Source organism: Musa acuminata, chromosome BXJ2-6 (assembly GCF_036884655.1).
Source record: "Musa acuminata AAA Group cultivar baxijiao chromosome BXJ2-6, Cavendish_Baxijiao_AAA, whole genome shotgun sequence".
Classification (NCBI taxonomy): Eukaryota; Viridiplantae; Streptophyta; class Magnoliopsida; order Zingiberales; family Musaceae; genus Musa; species Musa acuminata.
In genome coordinates, this window is record NC_088343.1 from 96,531 (window position 1) to 118,882 (window position 22,352).

At 34.7% G+C, this 22,352-nt stretch overlaps 2 protein-coding genes across 3 annotated transcripts; both read right to left on the reverse strand.

The window, feature by feature from the left end:
• Positions 1 to 879: 879 nt before the first annotated feature.
• Positions 880 to 14,026, reverse strand: LOC135614035 (O-fucosyltransferase 8-like). Of its 2 annotated transcripts, none has more exons than XM_065111028.1 (10): positions 13,601 to 14,026; positions 10,840 to 10,917; positions 10,621 to 10,720; positions 9,807 to 9,877; positions 8,170 to 8,258; positions 7,285 to 7,405; positions 7,065 to 7,208; positions 4,087 to 4,421; positions 3,743 to 3,983; positions 880 to 1,485 (listed from the first exon to the last, which is right to left on the reverse strand). In XM_065111028.1, exons 1-10 carry the CDS (start codon positions 13,916 to 13,918, stop codon positions 1,177 to 1,179), a joined length of 1,806 nt encoding a protein of 601 aa, XP_064967100.1. In that variant the 5' UTR covers positions 13,919 to 14,026; the 3' UTR covers positions 880 to 1,176. The 2 variants fall into 2 exon arrangements, with proteins under 2 accessions (XP_064967100.1, XP_064967099.1); XM_065111027.1 differs by having other exon boundaries at positions 10,840 to 10,926; positions 13,601 to 14,025.
• A 3,999-nt stretch (positions 14,027 to 18,025) lies between these two features.
• On the reverse strand, positions 18,026 to 21,299 carry LOC135614037 (peroxidase P7-like). The gene is made up of 3 exons (XM_065111030.1): positions 21,058 to 21,299; positions 18,849 to 19,040; positions 18,026 to 18,783 (listed from the first exon to the last, which is right to left on the reverse strand). The coding sequence occupies exons 1-3, from the start codon at positions 21,268 to 21,270 to the stop codon at positions 18,232 to 18,234; spliced, it is 957 nt and encodes a 318-aa protein (XP_064967102.1). The 5' UTR covers positions 21,271 to 21,299; the 3' UTR covers positions 18,026 to 18,231.
• Positions 21,300 to 22,352: the final 1,053 nt, after the last annotated feature.

The window sequence follows — 22,352 nt, forward strand, 5'->3', positions numbered from 1 at the left end:
TATTTAATTTATTTCTTCCATATATATATATATATATATATATATATATATAAAGGTATTTTTGCAGAGACAAAATTATCCTAAATTTTAATTTAGGATATGTGTGTATCCACCAAATATTTAAAGACTTCATTTATGTCGTTGATAATTAAAATTTAGAATATTTTTCTTTCTCATATTTATTATTTTACATGATAGTTTTATTTCTCTTCTTCTCGCTAGTACTATACACTTGGAACTTAGGAGAGAAACATATATTTTAGTCTTTTTAAGGAAGATAATAACAGATATTTTTATAATGAACTGATGAACACAGAGTAAGCATATGGGAAACTTTTTATTTTATACGGAAACATATTTTAGAATTAAAATTAGAAGAATAAATATTTATTTAATTCGAAAGAATATATTTTCAAATTTTGATTTTATTTTTTATTTTACAAATCGAAGTATTTTGGGTTTCAAATTTATAATTAGAAGCATTCATGTTACAACCAGTTCAGGTGGAAGACAGTAGATTAGGTGGGAAACCTTTAATGCCAAACAGCCTTACATATTACAACCAGTTCAGCAGATGTATTAATAGAAGAAGGTAGGAAGTATGCAGATTACATCTTCTATCCATGTAAGTCTCCACACAAATGACAACTAAGATATAAAAGGAACAAAGCATTGAAACAATTGGCAGATTCTGCTCTCAGAAAAAGCAGATTCTTCTTTTTCTGAGAACAAAAGCACAGATGCAGACACCCATTATCCACAGCATCCAATCCACCATTCATTCCCCAGCAAATGGATATTATCCACCCAATTTCACATGTAATTTTCTCTCTGTATGCATATATTTTGTGGCAGGAGAAAGAGGAAGTGGGACAACAATCAACCGGACAACTTTGCTTGGCAGTGTCATTTTCATAGTTGACAGCATATGCATCATTACTATGTTTCATCAACATGGAACATTTTCATGTATTACAGCAACCTGAACAAAGAATTCTCATCCATATACATGATGAATCTATATCGTCAATAAATGCATATACATTTGAGGAAAAAAGTGGAATAAATTTCTATATTGATTCAACATCGAGATCTTATTCATCAGTTTAGCAATCAATGTGTTAGTTGTGTGTTAGTATGGAATCAAGAACATTCACAAAATTTATGATCCTGTTCTCAGAGAGGTTTGCACATGCACCCTGGGGTCATTGGCAACCTGTAGATACTCCTACCTCTGCGTCGTGCGATCACTCTCTGGTTCTCTTGAATCATCTTCCTCACTCTTTCTTCGAAGTCGACCCATTGTATAGTCCTGTTCTCAGACAAGATCCGAGCAAACCGTTTCTTGTTTGGTCGTATTGTAGGGGCGTGACCTCTACCATGGTATATACGATAACCATTGACCAGCGATGAGAGCTGGCTTCCCGAATCAGTCATTGCAAACACATCAGCTGTTGCACATGCTATGAAATCTAGTGCTGCTAACTGTGTTAACAATAAGGTTTTAGTATTTTACCAGAAAAATTATTATATACAGCTTAAAGAAGGCTGAATTAGAAAACAGAGAAATTGAAACAAAGATCCAACATTTGACAACTGTGAACAGAAAAAATAGATATGAACTTGACTCATCGTTGTTTCCATCTGTATGTTTACTTGATATACATATATCACCCATATGATATGATGGGTCCAAGCATCGTGCATATCATAGCAGAAATTGAGATATGGCTGATGAAATCTAAAGGTTCTCAACTTGTGTGACAAATTGAAATGGAAGTATTTGCACATCTTTTTTCAGGCCTTTGCATTTGCTATGATATTAGTTCCTTATTAGTGGAAGATGGAATTCATCATCCTAAAGAGATGTCTCAAGTTAATTTTTCAAAATTAGGTCTATAAGCTTTCTATTGTTGGTGTTAATAATATTGCAAGCTCTAATGGCCAAAGTTTAATCAGTTCATTAGCCACTTATTGTTGTTTGGCCATATTGTTGGGGCATGATGCCCTGCCATGGTATATAACTTTACAAAGGTATATACTTTTACAAATCACCGAGAAATGAAAGCTGGCTCCCAGAATCTGTCACTGATAAACACATCAGCAGCTGGAGATGTTATGAAATGTAGCAGTGCTAACTGTTTAACAATCAGCTTTTAGTTTAACATGAAGTTAACCTTGATTAGAATCATATCCTCCAAAAAATACACATTTTACTAAATGCTACATTATAAAATGAAAATATAAAAAGGAATACAGCATTGAAGGTTGCTTGGACAGAGAAAAGAACATGAATGTAACTCTGTTGTCCTTGTTCAAAACATGTAAAGATGTTTGGAACTGCCAATGGTTGTCAACCATAATTATTATACCACCGGTACCCTATTAATCATCTAACCATCAAGCTTAATGCAGCACAAATTGACATAGTACAGTCAGATGAAAACGAGAGATCCTCAACTTCCAGTGACATATTTAAGTTAGTATCTGGATATCTCATTCAATCTTGCATCTTTGACAAAGGAAGTTGTTGAAATGATAGCCTTAAGCTTCAGGTTCACTTAAGCAAATTGACTTCGAAGTGTCTCCACAACATGGACCACTAGACACAGGACCATGCAATGGTACAAATATCTTCTTTTATTCCTAAGGGAATAATAGTGTTTCGGGTTAAGGGACAGAAGTATTTTTCAGGAAGAAATACGAAGGAAAGAGAAAATTGTACTCTTTAATCCAAAGATGCCCTTTATCATTCAATGACAGACAAATCAGTGTTTTCTCTATTGATCAATCCACAGCCCAGTTTGAATCGTAGGATCATGGCACCTGTCCTCATCTTGGAAAGAGTCACCAAATTGAATCGTATACATATTATCGTTGAATCATGTATTATTATCTGACGTTCCTATAGGGAGACTAAGAATTGATGATCACCTCGTAAAAACTTCAATTAGATCAATGAGTATACGTTATCTTAGAATACTGGTGGATTCCAGCCCTATCTCTCTTTATCTTCATAAACTCTGATTCTAGAAATAACAATTTCTTTGATCTGTTTGATTCACCACTAAAACCTAAGAGGCTAAAAAAGTTACATTTAACATATATAACATCTGGATCAAGTAGCTCACATCAGATTGTCAGGCATGAAGTCACATAAAATCACAGGATGAATCTCTAGAAATAGTCAATGTATGTATGAACCATGATCACCCAGGTCACTGTTGTACCAAGGTCTGCCCTCTAGGTCATATATAATCACATATTGCACAAATTTCTGGTCAGCTCACCGGAATAGGACTTTAGGATTGACAAGAAGATAAGCGAATATAGAAGTTCTTATTTCTAGTAAATGGTGCATGAGACAATGTTGCACAAGAACAAGTCGATATTGTTGAATCAAATGGAGTTAAGCTGAGACAAAGATTTGATATTTGCAAAGAACGTCGAGTCGGGTATCCTAGGTTCATGAATCAACTGAGGAATTTATATTAAAAGCTCATCATAAAGTTCTATAATTTTGTCAAAATTCTACTAAACAAGTATACAAAAGTTCGATGCATTGGTAATTGTGATGACATCTTTTTAGATTTGCATGTTATCTCCTAGTGTAAAATTATGAATGACAAGTAAATGAAGTGAGGTTTGTTTAGAGGACTGCAAAAGTCGGCAAAAGAAACACTTGTTATCTAAACTAGCACCAGTAAATTAGTAATAAATTATGCATTCAGCTGAACTTTACCTGAGAAGAATAATTCCTGAAAGGAGCAAGTTCCACAGGTGTGAGAATATCTTCTTTTGTAATTACATTTGGATAGAGCCTCGTAAACGGAAGCATTCTAGACTGACCTCCATAGATCTGAGAACCAGCAAGATAAATATAAGTCTCATGATTATAACCAAGTGCAGAAAGCATCAGTGCTGCTTCTTCTGGAGTCAGTGGGCATCTTCCCAAACTTCTCAACTCTTCTGGAGAAAGGGAACTGCAACAGAACAATGGCAGAAGAAAAATTAGGAGCAAATAACAAGGTAAAACTGATCACTTTTAGCCTATATGGAAAACCAAGTATACCACATACAACTCACTTATTGGTTTTAATGATCATGGTAAGTGTAGGAAAGTGGATCTCCCTATATGCTTGCAGTTCCTTCCTCTCTTTTTCTCCACCATCAAAATCACATAGAGAATATGCCACCATATCCATTTCAAACCTCATATGCAAAGCAAGATATCTGACAGGTCCTCTAGAAGTGTTATTTCTCTTTATTGGAGTGTCAAGCATATACTTCCCAAGCAAACGTCTATCCAGAATGTTCAAACTTGTATTATATTGTCGAATTCTTCTGACAAGTAAAGAACCAATCTCTTGAATTCTGGGCACGAACTTTAATGCGTGGAAATTGCATTTGCATCTTAAACTCTGTAAGGACAAGCAGCAGAATAAAATTGTGTACTCAAAGATTCCATTTAGTAGAATGCAATGCTTGTATTTTCTTTTTCACAGGAGATAAGCAAAGAAAAGGGTGCTGCAAGTATACTACAAGAGAAGTATAATAAGCCATGAACAAATTACATCCAACTATGACACATGAAAAAATATAGGAAGAACATGTAGAAACTCAAAAAGTTTAAGAATGTCTTTGTGCATTGGCACCAAGTTAAGGTGGCTTGTTTGTGGCTTGGGTATCGTGGGTCCAAGTATTGCAAAAAACCCCTTACATGCAGGGATAAGCAACTGCCTCAAATTCTGTATTCATGTTCATTAAGCTGCTTTTCCTTCATCAAGCAATTTAATCTTAATGACAAAGTCATAATTGTCATGTTTTATGGTCATTTAAATAAACAAATAGTGCTGCATTTTTGTATTGCAATATAAATATTAGCTTGGAAATCTCAAATTTAATTTGCACTAGTTTGTTACTAAAGATAGGGAGTGTCATATCATGACATGTGAGGCAAAAAGGCTGGTGCATTTGCACTATACCAGTCCAATAGACTATCAAAGTATCTGACCACTAAGTCCATGAATGGAGGCATATCAATGTGCTCTAGTGATGATTAGCACAAGTCAAAAATTTGTCTAGCCATATGTTAAATTTCTATTATAGGCTGGTATGCCATATGATTATAACATTTGTGCATAGCTGCTCATACATTCTGATCCAGTCAACCCCGGTTGATTGATATTGCTATAATTGACTAGAAAGGATTGAACCACCATCTATTCATGGAGGTAACAAAACATCAAAACCACCTGAAAATGTAACAGTTTATTATATCAACATTTGTAATGCAAAAGCACAAATACCAAAGACTAGAACATCCGGGCTCATGCGATCAGCACCCTCAAATTGAGATAGAATGAGAAACTGTGCAAATTGGTTGAATGTGTAACTAGCTTTTCATTCACCATTTGAAGTAAATGAAATTGTTAATCTTTGGAATGCAATCAGCTCAACCTATATAAATCAGACTATCCAAATATTAAATAAAAGTACAGTTTTTGTTCATCTAATGCTCAATCAGCTAACTACAAAAGATTTTATCTAAGCATTGATCGCATGACCTGTATTAAGACCAGGATCAGATAAGGTACAGTACATTAAGATCAGTAGGAATGTTCAGATTGCATTTTTAGGATAGGAATCAATTGAGAAAATTATTTAATAATCAACATATTAAAAAGTATAAATATAACAAAAACTAGAAAAAACACAAAAAAAAATGAAAAAAAAATTATGTTAAAAGATTCATTTATCTTTTGTTTCCCATAAAATATCCATCTTTTATAAAAAACAAAATACTAATGTAAAATAAAAAAATTTGTACAATTATATCAATAAAAATAACAGAAAATAATTCATCAAACAAATGTTATATTATTTAATTTAACTATTATAATCACATCAAGCAAAGATATAACTGTAGTACAAAATTGTTATATATCATATATGAGGTCCAAAATTTTTTTCAAAAAGTAGCTTCGAGGATAATGAGAAAGCCCCACTCTATGCTGGCATCTAATATTATGACAAGTGTCTGGTAAGAGAAAACTTATTAGACAAATTGTGATATAATAAAACCATCATTCTCTATGCTGGCATCCCTATCTCTTTAAGAAAGAAGCTCTCTTTCTTTCCCTCCTCTTATACACTTCCATTATTTCCTTTCCTTCCTACTCTTCTCTTCCTTCTTCTTTCCATATTGTAAAATCAACTAAAATTAGTCAAAATTAGCCAATTATAATCAAGTTCGATTAATTTTAGCCATTTCCTATTGAATTAAACTGGCCTTGGATAATATGACTGTTCTAACACACCAGAAATGACCAATACCACAAATTATGACTTAAGAAGCTATAGTCAGAAGAAAATTTATATAACGAAAAAAAACATATTATGGTCTTTTACAATAACTAACATGATAAAATGAATTCAGTAAGATTTTGCTAAGGTCCTTGATCATGATAACAAGAAACAAGCACATTTTGAGATGGAAATGAAGGAAACGAAGAATATGTTCTCATTTGGGCCTGCATAAGAAAGGTCTAAGGCAAATTTTAACTTTAAATTTGGATTTAATTTTAAGGGGAAAGTATGTAATGGACAGAAAAGGAATTGTGTCATTTGCAAAACAGAATGTTTCCTCTATTCGAAACAAAAAAAATAAGTTTTCCTTTAGTTCTGATATTCAAGCCTCCACACGATTATTTTATTGATTCTAAGAGAACATGCACTATTGTTCCTTCAAAGACTTTTTGAGGTAATTCAGAAGGTTAAAACTAAAATAAAGTGATAATTAAAGCCCCTTGGAAGAACCAAAACACACATTCAGAAGGAAATGTAATATTCCATTATACACACATCAGAGAGGTGCTTTCCAAAATCTTGCTTTCTTAGAGGTTAGTGAGCATAAAATGCAAAATCAAAGATTTATCATGCTAAACGAAGTATTCCCAGACACAAAATGGCTACTACAAATTTTCAAAATTCATAAATTACAGACCATGTGGAACAAAAAAATATATAAAATATTTTTCTGGGATATTTGAAGTTCTAAATACCTGAAGATCTAAAGGTAATGGATCAAAGGCAAGTCGATTTCCAAATCCAAGGAAATGAACAACACTGTTTCTTCTTAGAAGAGGAAGTATAACTTTTAGAAAATAATCCGGCGTAGATTCTTTCCTGATATCATTATCAGTAATCTGGAACATGGAAAAAAGGCCATAAATACTAAAATTAAATGCACACATATTGTATCAAGCAAGGAAGGAAACATACTAGGCTTCCAATTGCTTCAATATCAAGTGATTGAAGGTGGGAAGGCAATTCTTTTACTATATCCACATCATTCTTCAAATAATTTATGAAAAAATCCTCTTGATAAATATCACCGAACTGGCTGCAAAATATATTGTAAGTTTATTAAGTACACAACATTTCATGAAAGTTTGATATTTACTGTCGGAAGCAACAAAATTAGAGATTCCTTGCAAACACAGCAATAAAATATTCCCCATAATTAGAAGCAGGATATCACAGAGATGGTCTTTATATTTAAATATAGAGGAAATGCTGCCAAAACAGACCGTCCCCAGACCCCACATCAGCGGAAGTCACGTGCGCTGCATTTGCTCTTTTTTTTAATCAGTAGAAACAGGATATCTAGCTACTACTCTTATATGGTTTGCTGCCTAGAACTTATATTCTTGATTCTAACATGCCCTAGATTTGTGCAAGACTGTAAGTAGATGAATGCACCTCTAGAGCCAAAAATCTGGAAGCAATTATGAATATTTAGTGGAAGTGAAATATACTGGCATGATCACCAGGAATCTCATTATAATGAATCTGGAGAAGAGCATATCAACCTGAATTAATACTGTTCATTTAATTTTGAAACTTGAAATCAATTATTATGCTGATAGTAGTGACTGGAGTTCTTTAGAAAAGATTATTGACACAAAACACAAGAAAGAAAAGATTATGGATGTATTTTGGCTTGTTCTTTCTTTTCTAGACTCAAATTCCTCTTCGTATTACTACCTCAGTAGAAAGAATCAAAGAATTACTTAACATTTGACAAGAGCATCAATATCAAGAACAAAAAGTGCAAAAACAAAGTTTACTATTTCTCAAGACATAAATAAGTTGTAAAAAAAAGACCTTGTATCTTTCCAAACGCTGCTGTAAAGAAATTTTGGAATAACTAGACTGGCATTAAGTAGAGCAGCAACAGCAACAGCATTACAAACCTGTGAATAAAAGTTAAACATAAGATGATAAGAACACACTCAAATCAGCACAATGATAGTATTATTGAAGGTCAAGATAGTGTAAAATATGTAGATAGTAGATACATCATAATAGTTTACAGTTTTGGTGATTGTATTTAACAAAAACATCCATGAGTTCTTAGAGTTAGTGCATATTAAATTAAATAAAGACTACTATTAATTTAGCAAGCACTTAATATCTTGCTTCCAGGTCATTGAAGACCATGTGATGATGGTTTTCAAAATTCACCACTTTGGAAATGATCACTGAGGACAAACGAAGTGAAAATTTTATGGACAGTTTCATATTTATGGCTTCTGGTAGAACATCCCCAGTTTCAAACCTCAAAAAATTTTCTCCATAGTTCATTGAAGTATAAGTTAGCTGAAGTATGCATTCCTCTAATTCTTGCTTATTCCTCCAAAAACATCACAAAAAGTGTTATATAAGAAGCATATATGAAGAAAAACAAAAAACTAATACAAGAAATTTTATTAGATTTTTCCACAAAGATATGATGTAGAATATGAAGAACAACTTGGAATTGAGAACACAATTGAGGATTTGATAAATTATTATGACCATTTCTCGATGTTACGTACATCCCAATAAAGCAGATGCCAAATTTCTAGTCAAGTCAACTTTTGGAATTCAACACAACTAATTGGCAGGTAGAAAACTTGTCAGGTCATACCGAACGGTATATATACATATACATATATATATATATATATATATATATAATCTAAAAATGAATAAAAGAGCATGGTCTACTTCATCTCCTCATCTGCGGCGTTCGGCGAAGAAGAAGCCGCAGAATCGCAGACGAAACGACTAAGGAGACCACCTCTTCCGCTGCTCTAACTACTGCCTAACCGTTACCTCCTGGATCGAGATTGTCGAGGGAGGGCAGCATCGGATCGAGACGCGTCGAGGTTCTCCTGATTCTCCCTCTTCTTCGAATGCTCTCTCTTTCTTCTTCCTTCTCCCTCGACGCTTCTTCCCTCGTTGCAGCCAAGCTGATATCGCTCGGTAATGGGTGGTCATGGTCAAAATCGATCGTTTCGGGTGGTAACGATCGAAATTTTGACCGGCACCGCCCAATACGGGATTATATCAAGTGTTCCGCCCGATAGCCGGCAGTCCGCATACCATTCTGTTGGTGGGCCGATACGTACCACCCGGTATGAGCGGTATCATTCGAAATTTAGAACCTTGGTAAAAACTATGCTCATTATGTAGATTCAATATTTAATTTAGTCTTTAAGACAGTAAAGATGAAGTACATGATTGTCAGCAACAAATGTTCTAAATTGATGTACAATGTGCCAGTTCTCTGTTTCAGCTCAAGAGTGCAAAGTAATTTAAAACCATTAGCACTATTAATACTAAAAAATTTCCTTCACTATGATGACTAGTCATTAATACCACCAAGTAGGCATTATTAATGCCAAATAGAAGTCAAACAGAAGAATGATCTTCCTAACTTTACTCATCAATTGCAAGTGTTTAGTTCAGAGCCTTACAGCAACTCGTTGCTGGTTCAGACCACCATTTGCACTCACCAATATAAACCCAGTTCGTTTCCTGGTATGCCCTGCAACAATTATAAAGCACATGAGACATAAAGAACTAACAAAAATGCATGCTGATAATCTCTAGCCATTTTCTCTTGCCACTATTTATATTAACCTTTGGAGTATTGGTTGGTTAAGATCATGCACATAGGATATATACAAGATTTATTATCATTCTAAAAGATTTTTGTCTGAAATATTCCTTGAGAATATAGTCAACCTTAGTTCATCTGAACCATATTAAAGCTCATACTGCATGCCTATTATTTCATTCAGTATGTTTGCTCAATAATCACTTCAACAGAGTTTATATGAATAATGTACTTTAGATATACACCCTCTTGGAATTTCCAGCTTGAAACCCTCCCAACAATTTAAGCCAACTATTTTGCGTAGACGAAGAATGCAAAATGGATTGCCCATTAGTATGCCATCATAACTGGTTACTGTATGATGTAACAGCTCTGCCTAAATGTAACATGTCATCCACCAGACAGACATTATGCCATCATAACTGGTTACTATAAGATGCAACAGCTCTGCCTAAATGTAACATGTCATCCACCAGACAGACATCTGCTTTATGTACATGAACATGTTGAAGACTCCTTGTATGCCCTCTCACTCTCTTACACACACACACAAAGACTTACAGCACATCAGAACACAAATGAAACAAAGATATTTCAAATCCAAGATCGATACCATGCTTGGATGGCTGATTAAAGATCTCTTCCAATTACCATGACAAATGAAATATTACCTTGGGGAACCTGATTTAGTTTATCAGCACAAGGTCTCCATGTGGATGTTTGACTATATGGTTCCTTCAATATTTCAAATGAACCAAGTAGTGCCTCATTCTATCCACAGAAAGCTCACATCAGATGAAATTTACTACTTGGAGATGAGGTGAGTAGAAAAAATAACAAAAAAAGACAGAAATGTGTTCAGTACTAGCAAATTCAAAGGTGAACCAAACCTTTGTAACAGCAGCAGAACCCAAAGCCACAAGTCGTCCGTGCATAATCTTTTCAGTCCTTTCACTACTAATATGACTCTGAACATCCTTCAATAATATGCATAACATAAAGCATTAGTAATCCCACAAACATCAGCTTTCATTTTAGTCAAACATATGTAGTTTCCAAATGTGTACTACTTGTATGAATTCTGAGCAAATGCTCTAGTATAGAGTTTCTTATTAACTACTTTCTAAGAGCAAAAGAACTGGATGAGGCCAAAAATTTTAAGAAAGATAAATTTATTAATGAGAAAGAGAAAAATAAAATGGAATATATTGAAGATGGTTAGGAAATGAATATTTGAAAAAAGAATAGAGAGGGGTATGGAGAGGAGGCAGTGATATAAATGAGTTGTGAAAAATAAAACAAACAATAAAAATATAAACTGTTGATCTCCATTTTCAGCTAGTAATAATGCCTAGCTTTCCAAAGCCAAAAAATTAAATCTTTACAGTGCTTAGGCTTTCTCTTTTTCCCAGATAATTTCTAACTTCTTTTCTTCCAAATGCATCATCACAAAGCTAAAATGGTGTTGTCCTAACATTTCTTCTGTTTTGCATATTGAACTTGTTTCCTCTTGTTACATATTAGAGAGAACTTGTAGAATAATTTTTAAGTCTTGCCCCCCACTTTAATGGCTTAAAATGTCTCTTAAAAATGAAACAATTAATTAATAAGTACTCCACAGATTCTAAGTATGACTTTAAAAGGTACACATCCTCGTCCTTGATAAAAGTGCAATTCTTAGGTTCCCTTTGTTTATAAGATACACACTGCAACTAGTTAAGGTTCTTACCATTAGCAGCTTTTAAACCTCCATCGTTAAGGAACCTACAAAAAAAATCCATGCAAAGGTTCTGTCCTATTCCCACTACCACCTTGCATCGATGCTTTATTCTCTGCAATCTTAGGACATTCAGAGTAACTCTGTTAACAATTCCAACTTACCCAAGCAAGCATTTTCCTTCCCATGGATAACGAGAGTTCTTATTACTCAAAAGTAGAGTTCAGTTTAGCTCATCATCTCCAAATTCCAACCCAGTAATCATTTCCAAGCCTGAAATAGTAGATCATGAAGGGGAACACTAAAATGGGCCAAGAATGAACAAAGCATTCTTTTTAAGCAATATACTTCTGACCATCCAATGTAAAGGCTTGAGATCTAATAGCAAAAACACCAATTCATTTCAAGATTAAGTAACACAAGAAGATTTTGACTCATATGCACCTTCCGTCCCCTTACATCAACTCCCCAACTCAGATATAAAATTCTCTTCTAATGAGCTCCCCTTTCTCCACGAGATCTTCCAATAGCATCATCCAGGATGGAGAGAAAATGAGGATTTCTCAGTTCGGTCAATAGAGAAGGGAATTCTGAGACTGCAATGGCTAGATTATTTAAAGAAACTTTAATTAGATACTCAAAGAAACAGAGAGACTCTTGAGCCCCAGGGTCTACTTGTGCAATTTGTTCACGAGACAAAGTGAAAAAGCAAATAAAAACTTTAATAACTAGTTCTCTGAAATGCTAGTAATTCTTTTTAGTTAACTGTTGTGTCTCTCTATAAGCTTTCATGAGGAATACATAGAAGATATGTAATATGTATAGTCACTATTTCAGTTCTAATCTAGAATAAAATAATTTCAATTATGTACCAAAAGACAAATAAATAAACAAACATCCAATTACAAGAAAAAATAATCACAAACATGCCAAAAATGGATAACATGATTGCAGATACATTTCTTCTAATTCTAACCTAGTACACAAATTTCTCAAATATCTACCATCAGCAGTTGAGCAACTAATTTTAGTGTAGAAAGTAAATATTCAAATCCAGTCTATTTTCACTGTTTTCCACTTATGAAATGTCGAGCTCAGAAAGCTTATGTCAAGCTAATCAAGGCAAAATCTATTCTATAATCTAAAGGCCTGCTTACAGGTTTCTATGACTATATTAGCAACCGTAACAACAAAGGTTGCTTATAGGTGTCTGCTTTTGCACCCAGAAACCTTTATTACAATTGTTTTCCTCTGCTTGTAATGCTCCTTCATGGTTTAGTCTTGTTTCATTCTACATCTACTACTCATTCTGCAGAAAAGGGACACCGAGTTTGATTTCCAATCTATAAAAGAGAAATTTCTACCTACTGCACAAGGCCACAGACAAAATGGACTCATTTTAATCTCAATACGTAGCATAGGAATTTCCAAAACAAAGTTAAGAACACATATACTCTAACTGGCTCGATGTCATGTTCATCGCAAACCAGACCAGAAAGCACAATGACCAAGAGACCATCCTCATGTCGAGCAACATGCGCAGCTTGTATTCCAAGAAGCTCTATAGAATTCACTATTTTCTATAGGTTCTTTTTTCAGTGCAAGCAAACGAATCGACGCACTATTTTAGGGAAAAATGATGAATTACTGTATCAGGTAAGACGTCAAAGATTTAAACAACCACAAGAACAAAGTGCGGAACATGCCAAGATCCATATATGTTATGTGCATGACTCTGTTTGGAGAAATCATGAAGTGGAAGAAATCGAATCAGAACTGTAGAGAAAAAGGCATATTAAAGCTTCCATCTTCGGTGAGACATAACAACGTTAAGATCAAATGGCTAATGGTGATTAAAATGAAAACGACAATCTGCACCAAAAGGTCACCTTTTTAGAGATTGAAGATGGCCCAGGTACAAGGCTAGCACATACCTGCAGTCCACTCGACTTCCTAGGGGCGGAGCCACGGCGGAAGTTGAAGTGATGAATGACCACGAGCATCAAAGAATCAAGCACGAAGAATGACCCCATCAACCCGATCACAAACAGAGCCATCCTCAGGTGATTGCAGAACAGAGCCTGCCGCTTGCCGCACGCGGCGACCTTGGCGGCTCCGAGGCCGAGGAGTTCGCCCTTCACCCCGTAGTACCTACCGGGGAAGGCCTTCTTCATCGGGGCCGGCTTGGGGATCACGTAACCCTCCTTCCCCATCTGCGACAACCGGGGACGGGTCCGACCCAACTCGCCCATTGACTCCTTTTATGCCTTCGCCCATCGCGGAAACCGACCTACCCACTGCGACGGAGACCAGTGTGATGTATTTCGCCAGTTGGTGCAAATGAAGTCTTGGAAGAAAGGGTAGAGGAAATGTAGCGATGCTATTTTGTTTTGGATTCTTACCAGTACTTGTGGTTGGGTTTAATAGGTCAAAAGAGAGGGAGGGAGGGAGGGAAGTGACGGGTGACAATGATGGTTGAGTAGAAAAAGAGAAAGAGTGCCGCGACGGGGAGAGAGAGAGAGAGAAAGAAGGCGTGCGGTGGAAGCGAGGGGAGGGTAAGGAATTGGCGCTCCAACCGTGGCGGTTGCTGCTCACCGAACCTGATGTGAGCTCGTCACCTTTCACTGGGGAGTTGGAGGCGCAGGTGTTTTAAATATGTTCTTAATTTATATTTTTTTTATATTTTGTTCGCATGTTGATCTTCATTTATAATTTTTTAATATTTTTTAAATAATAATAATTTATTTAATGTAGGTATTACCGATAATGGAGATAATTCAACTTGATATAACTTTTGAAAATTATTATGTTTGAAAATCGAATTTTAAGATGAAAAATCTCTCCTGAGCTCACTTATTTGAGGAGATCCGTTTACAAATAAATTTTCGAGATGAATTATAATGTGATAACTTCTTCTCATCGATGCAACTAAGAATCATAGTTTAGGAGATGAATTATGAGATTAAAGCTCATTCGAGATGAATTATATAAATTTTGTTATTTTTTTATATCATAATAATTCTGAATTAATATTATTTTATATAAATACTTTTATATATATATATATATATATATATATATATATAATATGATATTAATCTATATATTGGATATTGGAACGAGGTGGGACGCGACGTTGGTTCACACCCCTCTTTGGTGGTGCGTAGGTTACCGTCACCATCCATTGACCGGTGGGTTTGGGGCATCTCCAATGTGTGCACGAAGAAAGCCTTTGGCCACCATAATAATAATGATAATGATAATACTAATATATACACAGATATCCACTTACCTAAGCAGAGGGTTGTGCTTATCCAAGTCTTGCACTATCATTTTTATTAATCGTGCAGATTGCTGATAAATTTTTTTTTTGAATCTATATAATTTGAATTTTTCTTTATGTGTTCGTCGAGGTGGAATAAAATACAAATAGTTAAATGAACACCTAAACAAAGAACAACCTACCTTAAATTATGGCTTAGATATAATGATCCAATGCCTGACCTTTGATCAAAAAAATATTGTTACATGAACACCTACAAAAGTTGAACTTATTTTGATACCATATGATATTATAAATATATAATCTGAAGCCAATCTAATATGCTAAACCTTCACTGACTTATGCCGTGAGGACTGTAACACTACTGTAAATAAGGCTTTTTGTGAATATAATACAAACATTTTATCTACATATATGCTATTATTTTTTCATATCGGATATAACTCTGAAGACTCATATGTTGAATTAGTATTTCAAGAAATTTTGACTTAAGAGATACCAGATAGGAATTTTTTTTTTTAAAATGTCAAAATGCATTCTAGCCGTTAATTTTCTTCTATGCAGTTTGCAATAATTTTAAAATACAATTTTCATTAGTAAACTCTGAAATATTTTTTTTATTTTTTAGCCTCCTTAATCGATATTTAATCAATAGGAAATATTAGTTTATCTTAGTTTTGAGATTTCGTGATCAATTAGTCGATCGATTTTCACTATTTGTATCAATGCAATATCATCCTTCAGAGCTATAAACCAAAAACGTTTTCTCATTTGGTATGATGATATCAAGTTACTAGGAGGTGAGAGATCTCTTATAAAAGTGAGCGTGAAGGTTTTCCTTAAATATGTAAAAATGAGAAATATTGTAATAAGGAGAGTTAATTTTCCTATGTTGGAAAGAAGATCGATAATGAAAGTCAATGATCTCGAGAGAAGAGAAATCGGGAATAAACGTAGGTCAGAAAGACTAAACTACTATAAATTAGTTTGTAATCCTTTTTTTGCTTGTAACTTTTATTTTTGATTACTTACTTATTATCATTTACTCGTAACCTTTACTCCTACTCAATATTTGATTGATTATATTTTCGATATAGATTTTTGAATTAAGTTTTAGAGACGATTTAAATTTACTATATTACTAATTTACTCCCTCCTCTTAGTGTTACTAAGATCATAATACACATTGTTATCGTCACAAACTTAGGGTATATATTTGTTTACGGAGGACTTAAAGGGTTTAAGATGCCTTTGTAATAGTTTACTTGTACAAGAAAAATGGTAATATCATCAAATAAAATAAGTATTTTTACTCATTATTCTCCATTATCTTTCACAATTGTAATTTTTAATATTAAATAATTAGTCTCAATTTAAAGTCCATTGGTCAATTTTTAGGCTCAGTTTTATTGGAATGATAGAAGTTTAAAAGTAAAGCGTTTTAATTAATCTTATACCTTGAAACAACAAAAATCATACATACATATGATTCTCAAACGAAAAAAATAAAATTTGCATGTCTTCTTTGATGAATATAAAGCACAACAACGTGATCTATACGCAATTATGGATTCAAACAAAGAAGTCATCATAAGTCAACGCTATTGTCGCCATAGCCAGACGTGCGTGAGGGAGAGAGATGAAATGAGGTGTGGATTAGAAGAAGGAATGGTAGTTGTCGGTGGTTTGCTGCCGTTGGTACGGTGTCGTCGTAAGCAATAGGTGAGAGAGATGGAGAGAGTTAATATAAAAATGAAACATAAGGACGCAATAAGGAAAGAAAATTTCAATGAATTATGATTCAATTTCCTTGACTTAATATAAAAAAAATCAAAAGCGAGTATTTTTTTATTTTAACATATATATAAAAAATATTGATCTCTTGGTGTACCTAATCTACTCGTTAAAGGTTGAAGGTCTGAAGTTGATTTACTAAGACCTATTTATCAAAAGATGATGATTTAAAACTTCATCCTACCATGACAATTAACTTGTGCAAAGACTTCAATAAAAAAAATTTCATATCGGCATATGCATTTGCAAATAATCGGGTTCAATATTTTTTTTTCTATAATAAATTCAATGGTATACAAAACACTTGTGTCAAACATCTATTTTTAATAAGTCAGCTATGATTTCAAAATCTCTAAAGGATAGATTATCGTAACCATCTTAGTTGTTGATGGAAAAGTCTCATAATTTAACCTCTATCTTTATCACTTACTTTGCATAAAAATAAAATTTATAATCTACATTATAAAATCGAAAACCAAATTAAAGGATTCGAGGAGAGCTAATTTTAATTACATGTACAACCCAAAGGTTCTCATGGCATATGAACAACTCCCCATAGGAGCACAAGACATCATCGTGATGAATTAGAAAAGTGAGCTCCGATACTACTTACGAGAAATCAAATATCATGTAGTAAACACTCGTTTCATCAATTGGTGTATGGATCGGGCTATGTCATGACCCTCTTGGGCCACACCATGCTTGGCACAAGGCCTAGAGATGTAATTAATTGTTTCTAAATAAAGGATATATCGGCTTCCTAGGGATGACTAATTATCTTCCAATTATATTTAATGTGACCTTAAAATTGATTCAATGATTTCAAGAATCATACCTTTCTCAGACCTTATCCTAAAATAAAATCCCACAATTATTGAGAGTTTAAAGTATCATTCAATAAAATTTACCTTCACAAAAGATTAAAAAAATAAAATAAAATTAGGGTATAAGATTGACATTATTATTATTGTTCTTGATTGGAAAGACATGTCTATTTGCCATACATCTAAAAGAAACGCAAGATAGAGCTGACATGACTTGCATTATATGATTGCACATGCCTACATAAATAAACACTAATTTAAAATTAAATATAATAACATGCAAGTCGATCACATGTATACACCATCAAATAAAGCCATATGATAGTGCCATGATGTTTCATTGCATATGCTTCCGCATAAGGTTTAATTCTTTTTTCTCTAAATCTCTTAGTAAAGTATCAAAATGACTTTTTTGTGTAGTATATGGGAACATATAACTTTTGGTAAATGCCCAATAGTAGTCATGGAAGAAATTGGCAAATAATTATTACATTGTTGTAAGTATTTTCATGAATAAATCTTTCATTAAATCACCACACACACATTTGATCAGAAATCCCAAACCATTGACTTCTCATATATCTTTAACCACATTTATTGAGAAACCATTAATTAGAGCTTCGAGTTTGGACTCCCAACATAATAAGATCGCACTGTGGCATCATCAGTTGGCCCTCCGGCAGTTCAACCTTATCTCCCCGGCCGACCCTATCAACGGGCTGATGCTGCCCATCTTCACCATGGCCGCCGCGAAGTCCCTGTTGAAGGCCTCGCCATTCGTGCTGTACAACCTCACCAGCCCATCCGCCGGGCCGCCGTTGAAGAGCTCCTGGTCGGAGTGAAGCAGCCCCCGCCGCGCCATCAAGTCCCGGTAGTAGCTCACGTCGAACCGGGTGGGACTCGTGGCGTCCAGTCCAACCAGAGTGTCGTCGCCGCCCGCGGCCGGGCATGTCCTCTTCCTGAGCGTGGCGAAGCCCGGGTCGACGTTGGAGTCGTTGTACACGTGGGGGCGGAAGTTGGCGCACCGGGCTGCGCCTACGGTGTGCGCGCCGCAGAGCGCGGTGAGGTCGCGTAGGCTGAGACCCTTGGCGGCGAACCTGGCGACGAGGTTGGTGAGGCCATCAGAGACCGGGGGGAGGCTGGCGTTGGCGGCAGCGATGCTGGCGGTCCTCGCGTCCCGGCGGCCCAGCGGCACCGTCCATGACGGCCCTCCAAGCTGCACGCGTAGCAAGTGAGTTCTACGTAGGAGATGGCGGTGGTGCGGAGGTGCAGGGTGATTACCAGGGTGACGGCGTCGCGGGAGGCGAGGGCGAGGATGTCGGCGCAGGAGACGGTGGAGCTGCAGGCGGCCTCCACGCGGGACTTGATGTCGTCGATGACTTCGTACCCGCGGAGGGAGTTGGCGTTGGTCACCGCGTTCTTCTCGCCGATCATGGTCGGTGTGTCGTCGAGGAGGACGGACGCATCACAGCCCTGAGGAAGAAGGAAGTCTGGTCAAATTTATCTTTGGTTATAAATTAATATATACGACATTATTAATTTGATGATAGAGCGTATAAGATTCACTTATAAACTTACTTATAAAATAGTCTAATAAGTAAGTCCATATGTGATCTGTCATATATGCTTATAATGAAATTTTCTTTTAATTTTTTCTAAAATATTAATCCGATGATAATATATCTAATCTTAAAATTTTATTTTATATTTATTTTTTACATCTAAAAGATATTAGCTTTGTAACCATCTAAATCTCAGCTTATAAATTTTTTTAATATTATAATATTAATATAATGGTAATATACCTGATTTTTCTTTGGGTTGAGGGTTTAAAATTTATACCTATAAATTTTTTGTACCTAAAATATTAGTCCGAGACGATGATATCTTGATTTATTTTAGGTTGAGAATTCTGAATCTTATCACATCTTTTGCATCTAAAACCAAAGTTGATAATTCATACTGAAATACATTTATAATTTAAGGTAGATAAATTGGACAAGTTCCCAAAAATATACTTCAAAAATTCAAATCTCATCTTCACCATTTACCATTTATAACAAATAAATAAATAAATAAATAAACATTTCGAAAAAGAAAAGGCACTTAGAAAGCTTTATTGGGGGGTAAATTACAACAACTCGTATAGCTATACAAGATACAAAATTAATGGAACCGTATAAATTGACGTTGATGATTAGATAGCTGCATCAGCTAAATTTCATATAATTGAGAAATACAGTTGAGACATGCTAATCAATGGTCCAATGAAATCTCCATCGTGACCGTGACATGACATGACATGTCATGTAAATGTAAATCGTATTCATCAATAAACTTTTGTCTTCGTCATTCCTTGAACCTTACGTACTATAAACATGACTCGAGGTCGAGATTCACTGTCTCCAAATTTTTTTGTTTTTGATTTTTTTCCTCTGTATATACTTTTTATCTGCTAATTTTTCCTTTGTGTCAATCGTTTAACTTTGTTAATCAATAATCTAATCCAAAATTATGTGTTTTAGAAAATATGAAATTCTACTGAAAGAATAAATTTAGAATATAATAAAATTTTGAAGCCGCAAGTATGCATATGATATGTAAACATGAAACACCTAATAGCAAATTTCATGTACCGTCTAAAATATCGATCCATATCGATATACCAAATACCTATACGGAGATGAGACCGGTATTGTTCTATGCTACATATCTTGTATCAAATGGTACAAGTCCAATATTGGATATATCATTCAATTTACTGTCAAACTAATAAGATACTAATGGGTATCGTACCAAACAGTATTGCAAACTTTGCACCTAATTAATTACAATTTGAGTAAAAGGAACTTTTAGGGTATTAGTTTCACTCTCAGAGTATATCAGAAATGTACATACAAAGTTTGAGAGAGAGAGAGAGAGATAAATAGCACAATATATCAGAAAATGTTACAATTTGAGAGAGAGAGAGAGAGAGAGAGAGATAACTAGCACAATATATCATAAAATGTTACAATTTGTGAGAGAGAGAGAGATAACTAGCACAATATATCATAAAATGTTACATACTTTAAAATGACGAGCAATCAATGACCTAATTAATGCTATGTGTTAGCTTCGATTAAACAATTTTTTTTTTACCGACATTGTTTTCGTATTACAAAGGATTTATGTTTTTTTTTTTTTACTTTTATAGTTAAAAAAAACTTACAAATGCTTATGGAATATATAATGTTCATATTTGGACCTGTCGGTTCTAATTCAAAAAGACAAGATGGAAAGGAAATATAATATTATTATTTGACTATATGAGATACAAATTTTGTTATATGATACAAAAATATCTACAAAACTCTTAGCTTTTGTTAAGTAACCCTAATAAATTCATCGAAAAAGGTTTTAAACATTCCATTTTTTATAAGTGTATATAGTTCTACTTCATGGTTTATGAGATAGTTAAAAAGAGAAAGAGAAAGAAAAGATAACATACGTTCACGAAACAATCATGGAAGAAGAGACGAACAAGGGAGGCACCCATTCGAGGCTCCTGCCTCACAACTTGAGTCATGATTGATGCCACGATTGCTTGTAAATTTGGGCATGTCGTCATGTAGAACGTAGATGACAACTGTGCTTGTGCTGTGCACGCCATTAGAGAAAGCATGACGATAGTACCAAGGAGACCATTAGAGAAGGAAGCCATAACACAATGAGATGAATGATAACAATGCCTCCTTGTGTACACCATAACACACATATATATAGATAGAAGATTGATACACAATACGCATCTTTCATGTGGCTAATGGGGACGTGACAATGATGTCTCCATCGATCTTTATGTGTTTTTTGTTGGATCTAAGTATAGGATTAGTAGAGAGTAACAATTTGACTCAACCAAATCAAATGATCTGTCCTATTATAATTGCTAATATGATTTGGCTCATCCAAATCAAATGATCTGACTATTATAATTGCTGATATCATATGGCTAATTTGGAGAGATCGGAATGATGTGATGGCTCACGCAATGAAGTTCTATCCGGTAGATTGATTTATTCATCGAGAAAGGAGGGGCAAACATACCACAGAAAAAATCCGATCTATATAGTAAAACACAAGGAGGGATTCGGCGTTTACTTACAAAGATCGATATTGAGATTCGGATAATGACTTTGGTTCCTCCATAGGGGATATATAATTTTTGGGAGTGTTTTCCCGAGAGTGGAATTACTCACATTTAAGGACTTTCACATTGGTCAGCGAATTTTACGTTGCCTTTAAGCTGTCTCAGTGCTGAGGAAGAAGCGATGGGAGAAAGATGAGTGAAGTTTTAGCTTGGAAGAGGAATTGGGCCAGTGAAGATAACGCTGTCACTTTCAAGGTCAGTAGGTGTGAGGAAGCTGCCGACACAGCTTGCTGCTTCTGATAACTTGATTCCAACCACACCAAAAATGATTTCCATCAGGAAAGGAATCAGCTGCATGTGTGACAAAGATCCACTTGTATTTTTCTTGATTTTTCCGCATAGCAACTCTTATTGTTATTATTATTATTTATTGTTTGAAGAGATTTCAATCATTCCAAAATGATGAAATTGTCAAAATTCAGCTCAGTTGGACTGAGCACAAGTGATACATCCTTATCATTAAGCTCCTCTCTCTCTCTCTCTCTCTCTCTCTCTCTCTAATAAAGAAGGTTCACTGATCTCTCGATTCGCTATCTTTCACTCATCTTTATAGTACTGTTATTTGTCATCTCTGTAGATAACCAAAAATATGGGTC

Bases quoted from the DNA above. Each gene is read 5' to 3' on its own strand.
- LOC135614035 (XM_065111027.1), bottom strand. From the start codon at position 13,918: ATGGGCGAGTTGGGTCGGACCCGTCCCCGGTTGTCGCAGATGGGGAAG. The intron at 10,927-13,600 runs GTATGTGCTAGC...ATATTATTGAAG, and splicing joins GGAAGTCGAGTGGACTGCAG to GATGTTCAGAGTCATATTAG. The intron at 10,721-10,839 runs GTTTGGTTCACC...TTCTGTGGATAG, and splicing joins GTTCTGCTGCTGTTACAAAG to AATGAGGCACTACTTGGTTC.
- LOC135614037 (XM_065111030.1), bottom strand. From the start codon at position 21,270: ATGGCTTCCTTCTCTAATGGTCTCCTTGGTACTATCGTCATGCTTTCT. The intron at 19,041-21,057 runs GTATGTTATCTT...CTTCTTCCTCAG, and splicing joins TCCATGATTGTTTCGTGAAC to GGCTGTGATGCGTCCGTCCT. The intron at 18,784-18,848 runs GTAATCACCCTG...CTACGCGTGCAG, and splicing joins CCCGCGACGCCGTCACCCTG to CTTGGAGGGCCGTCATGGAC.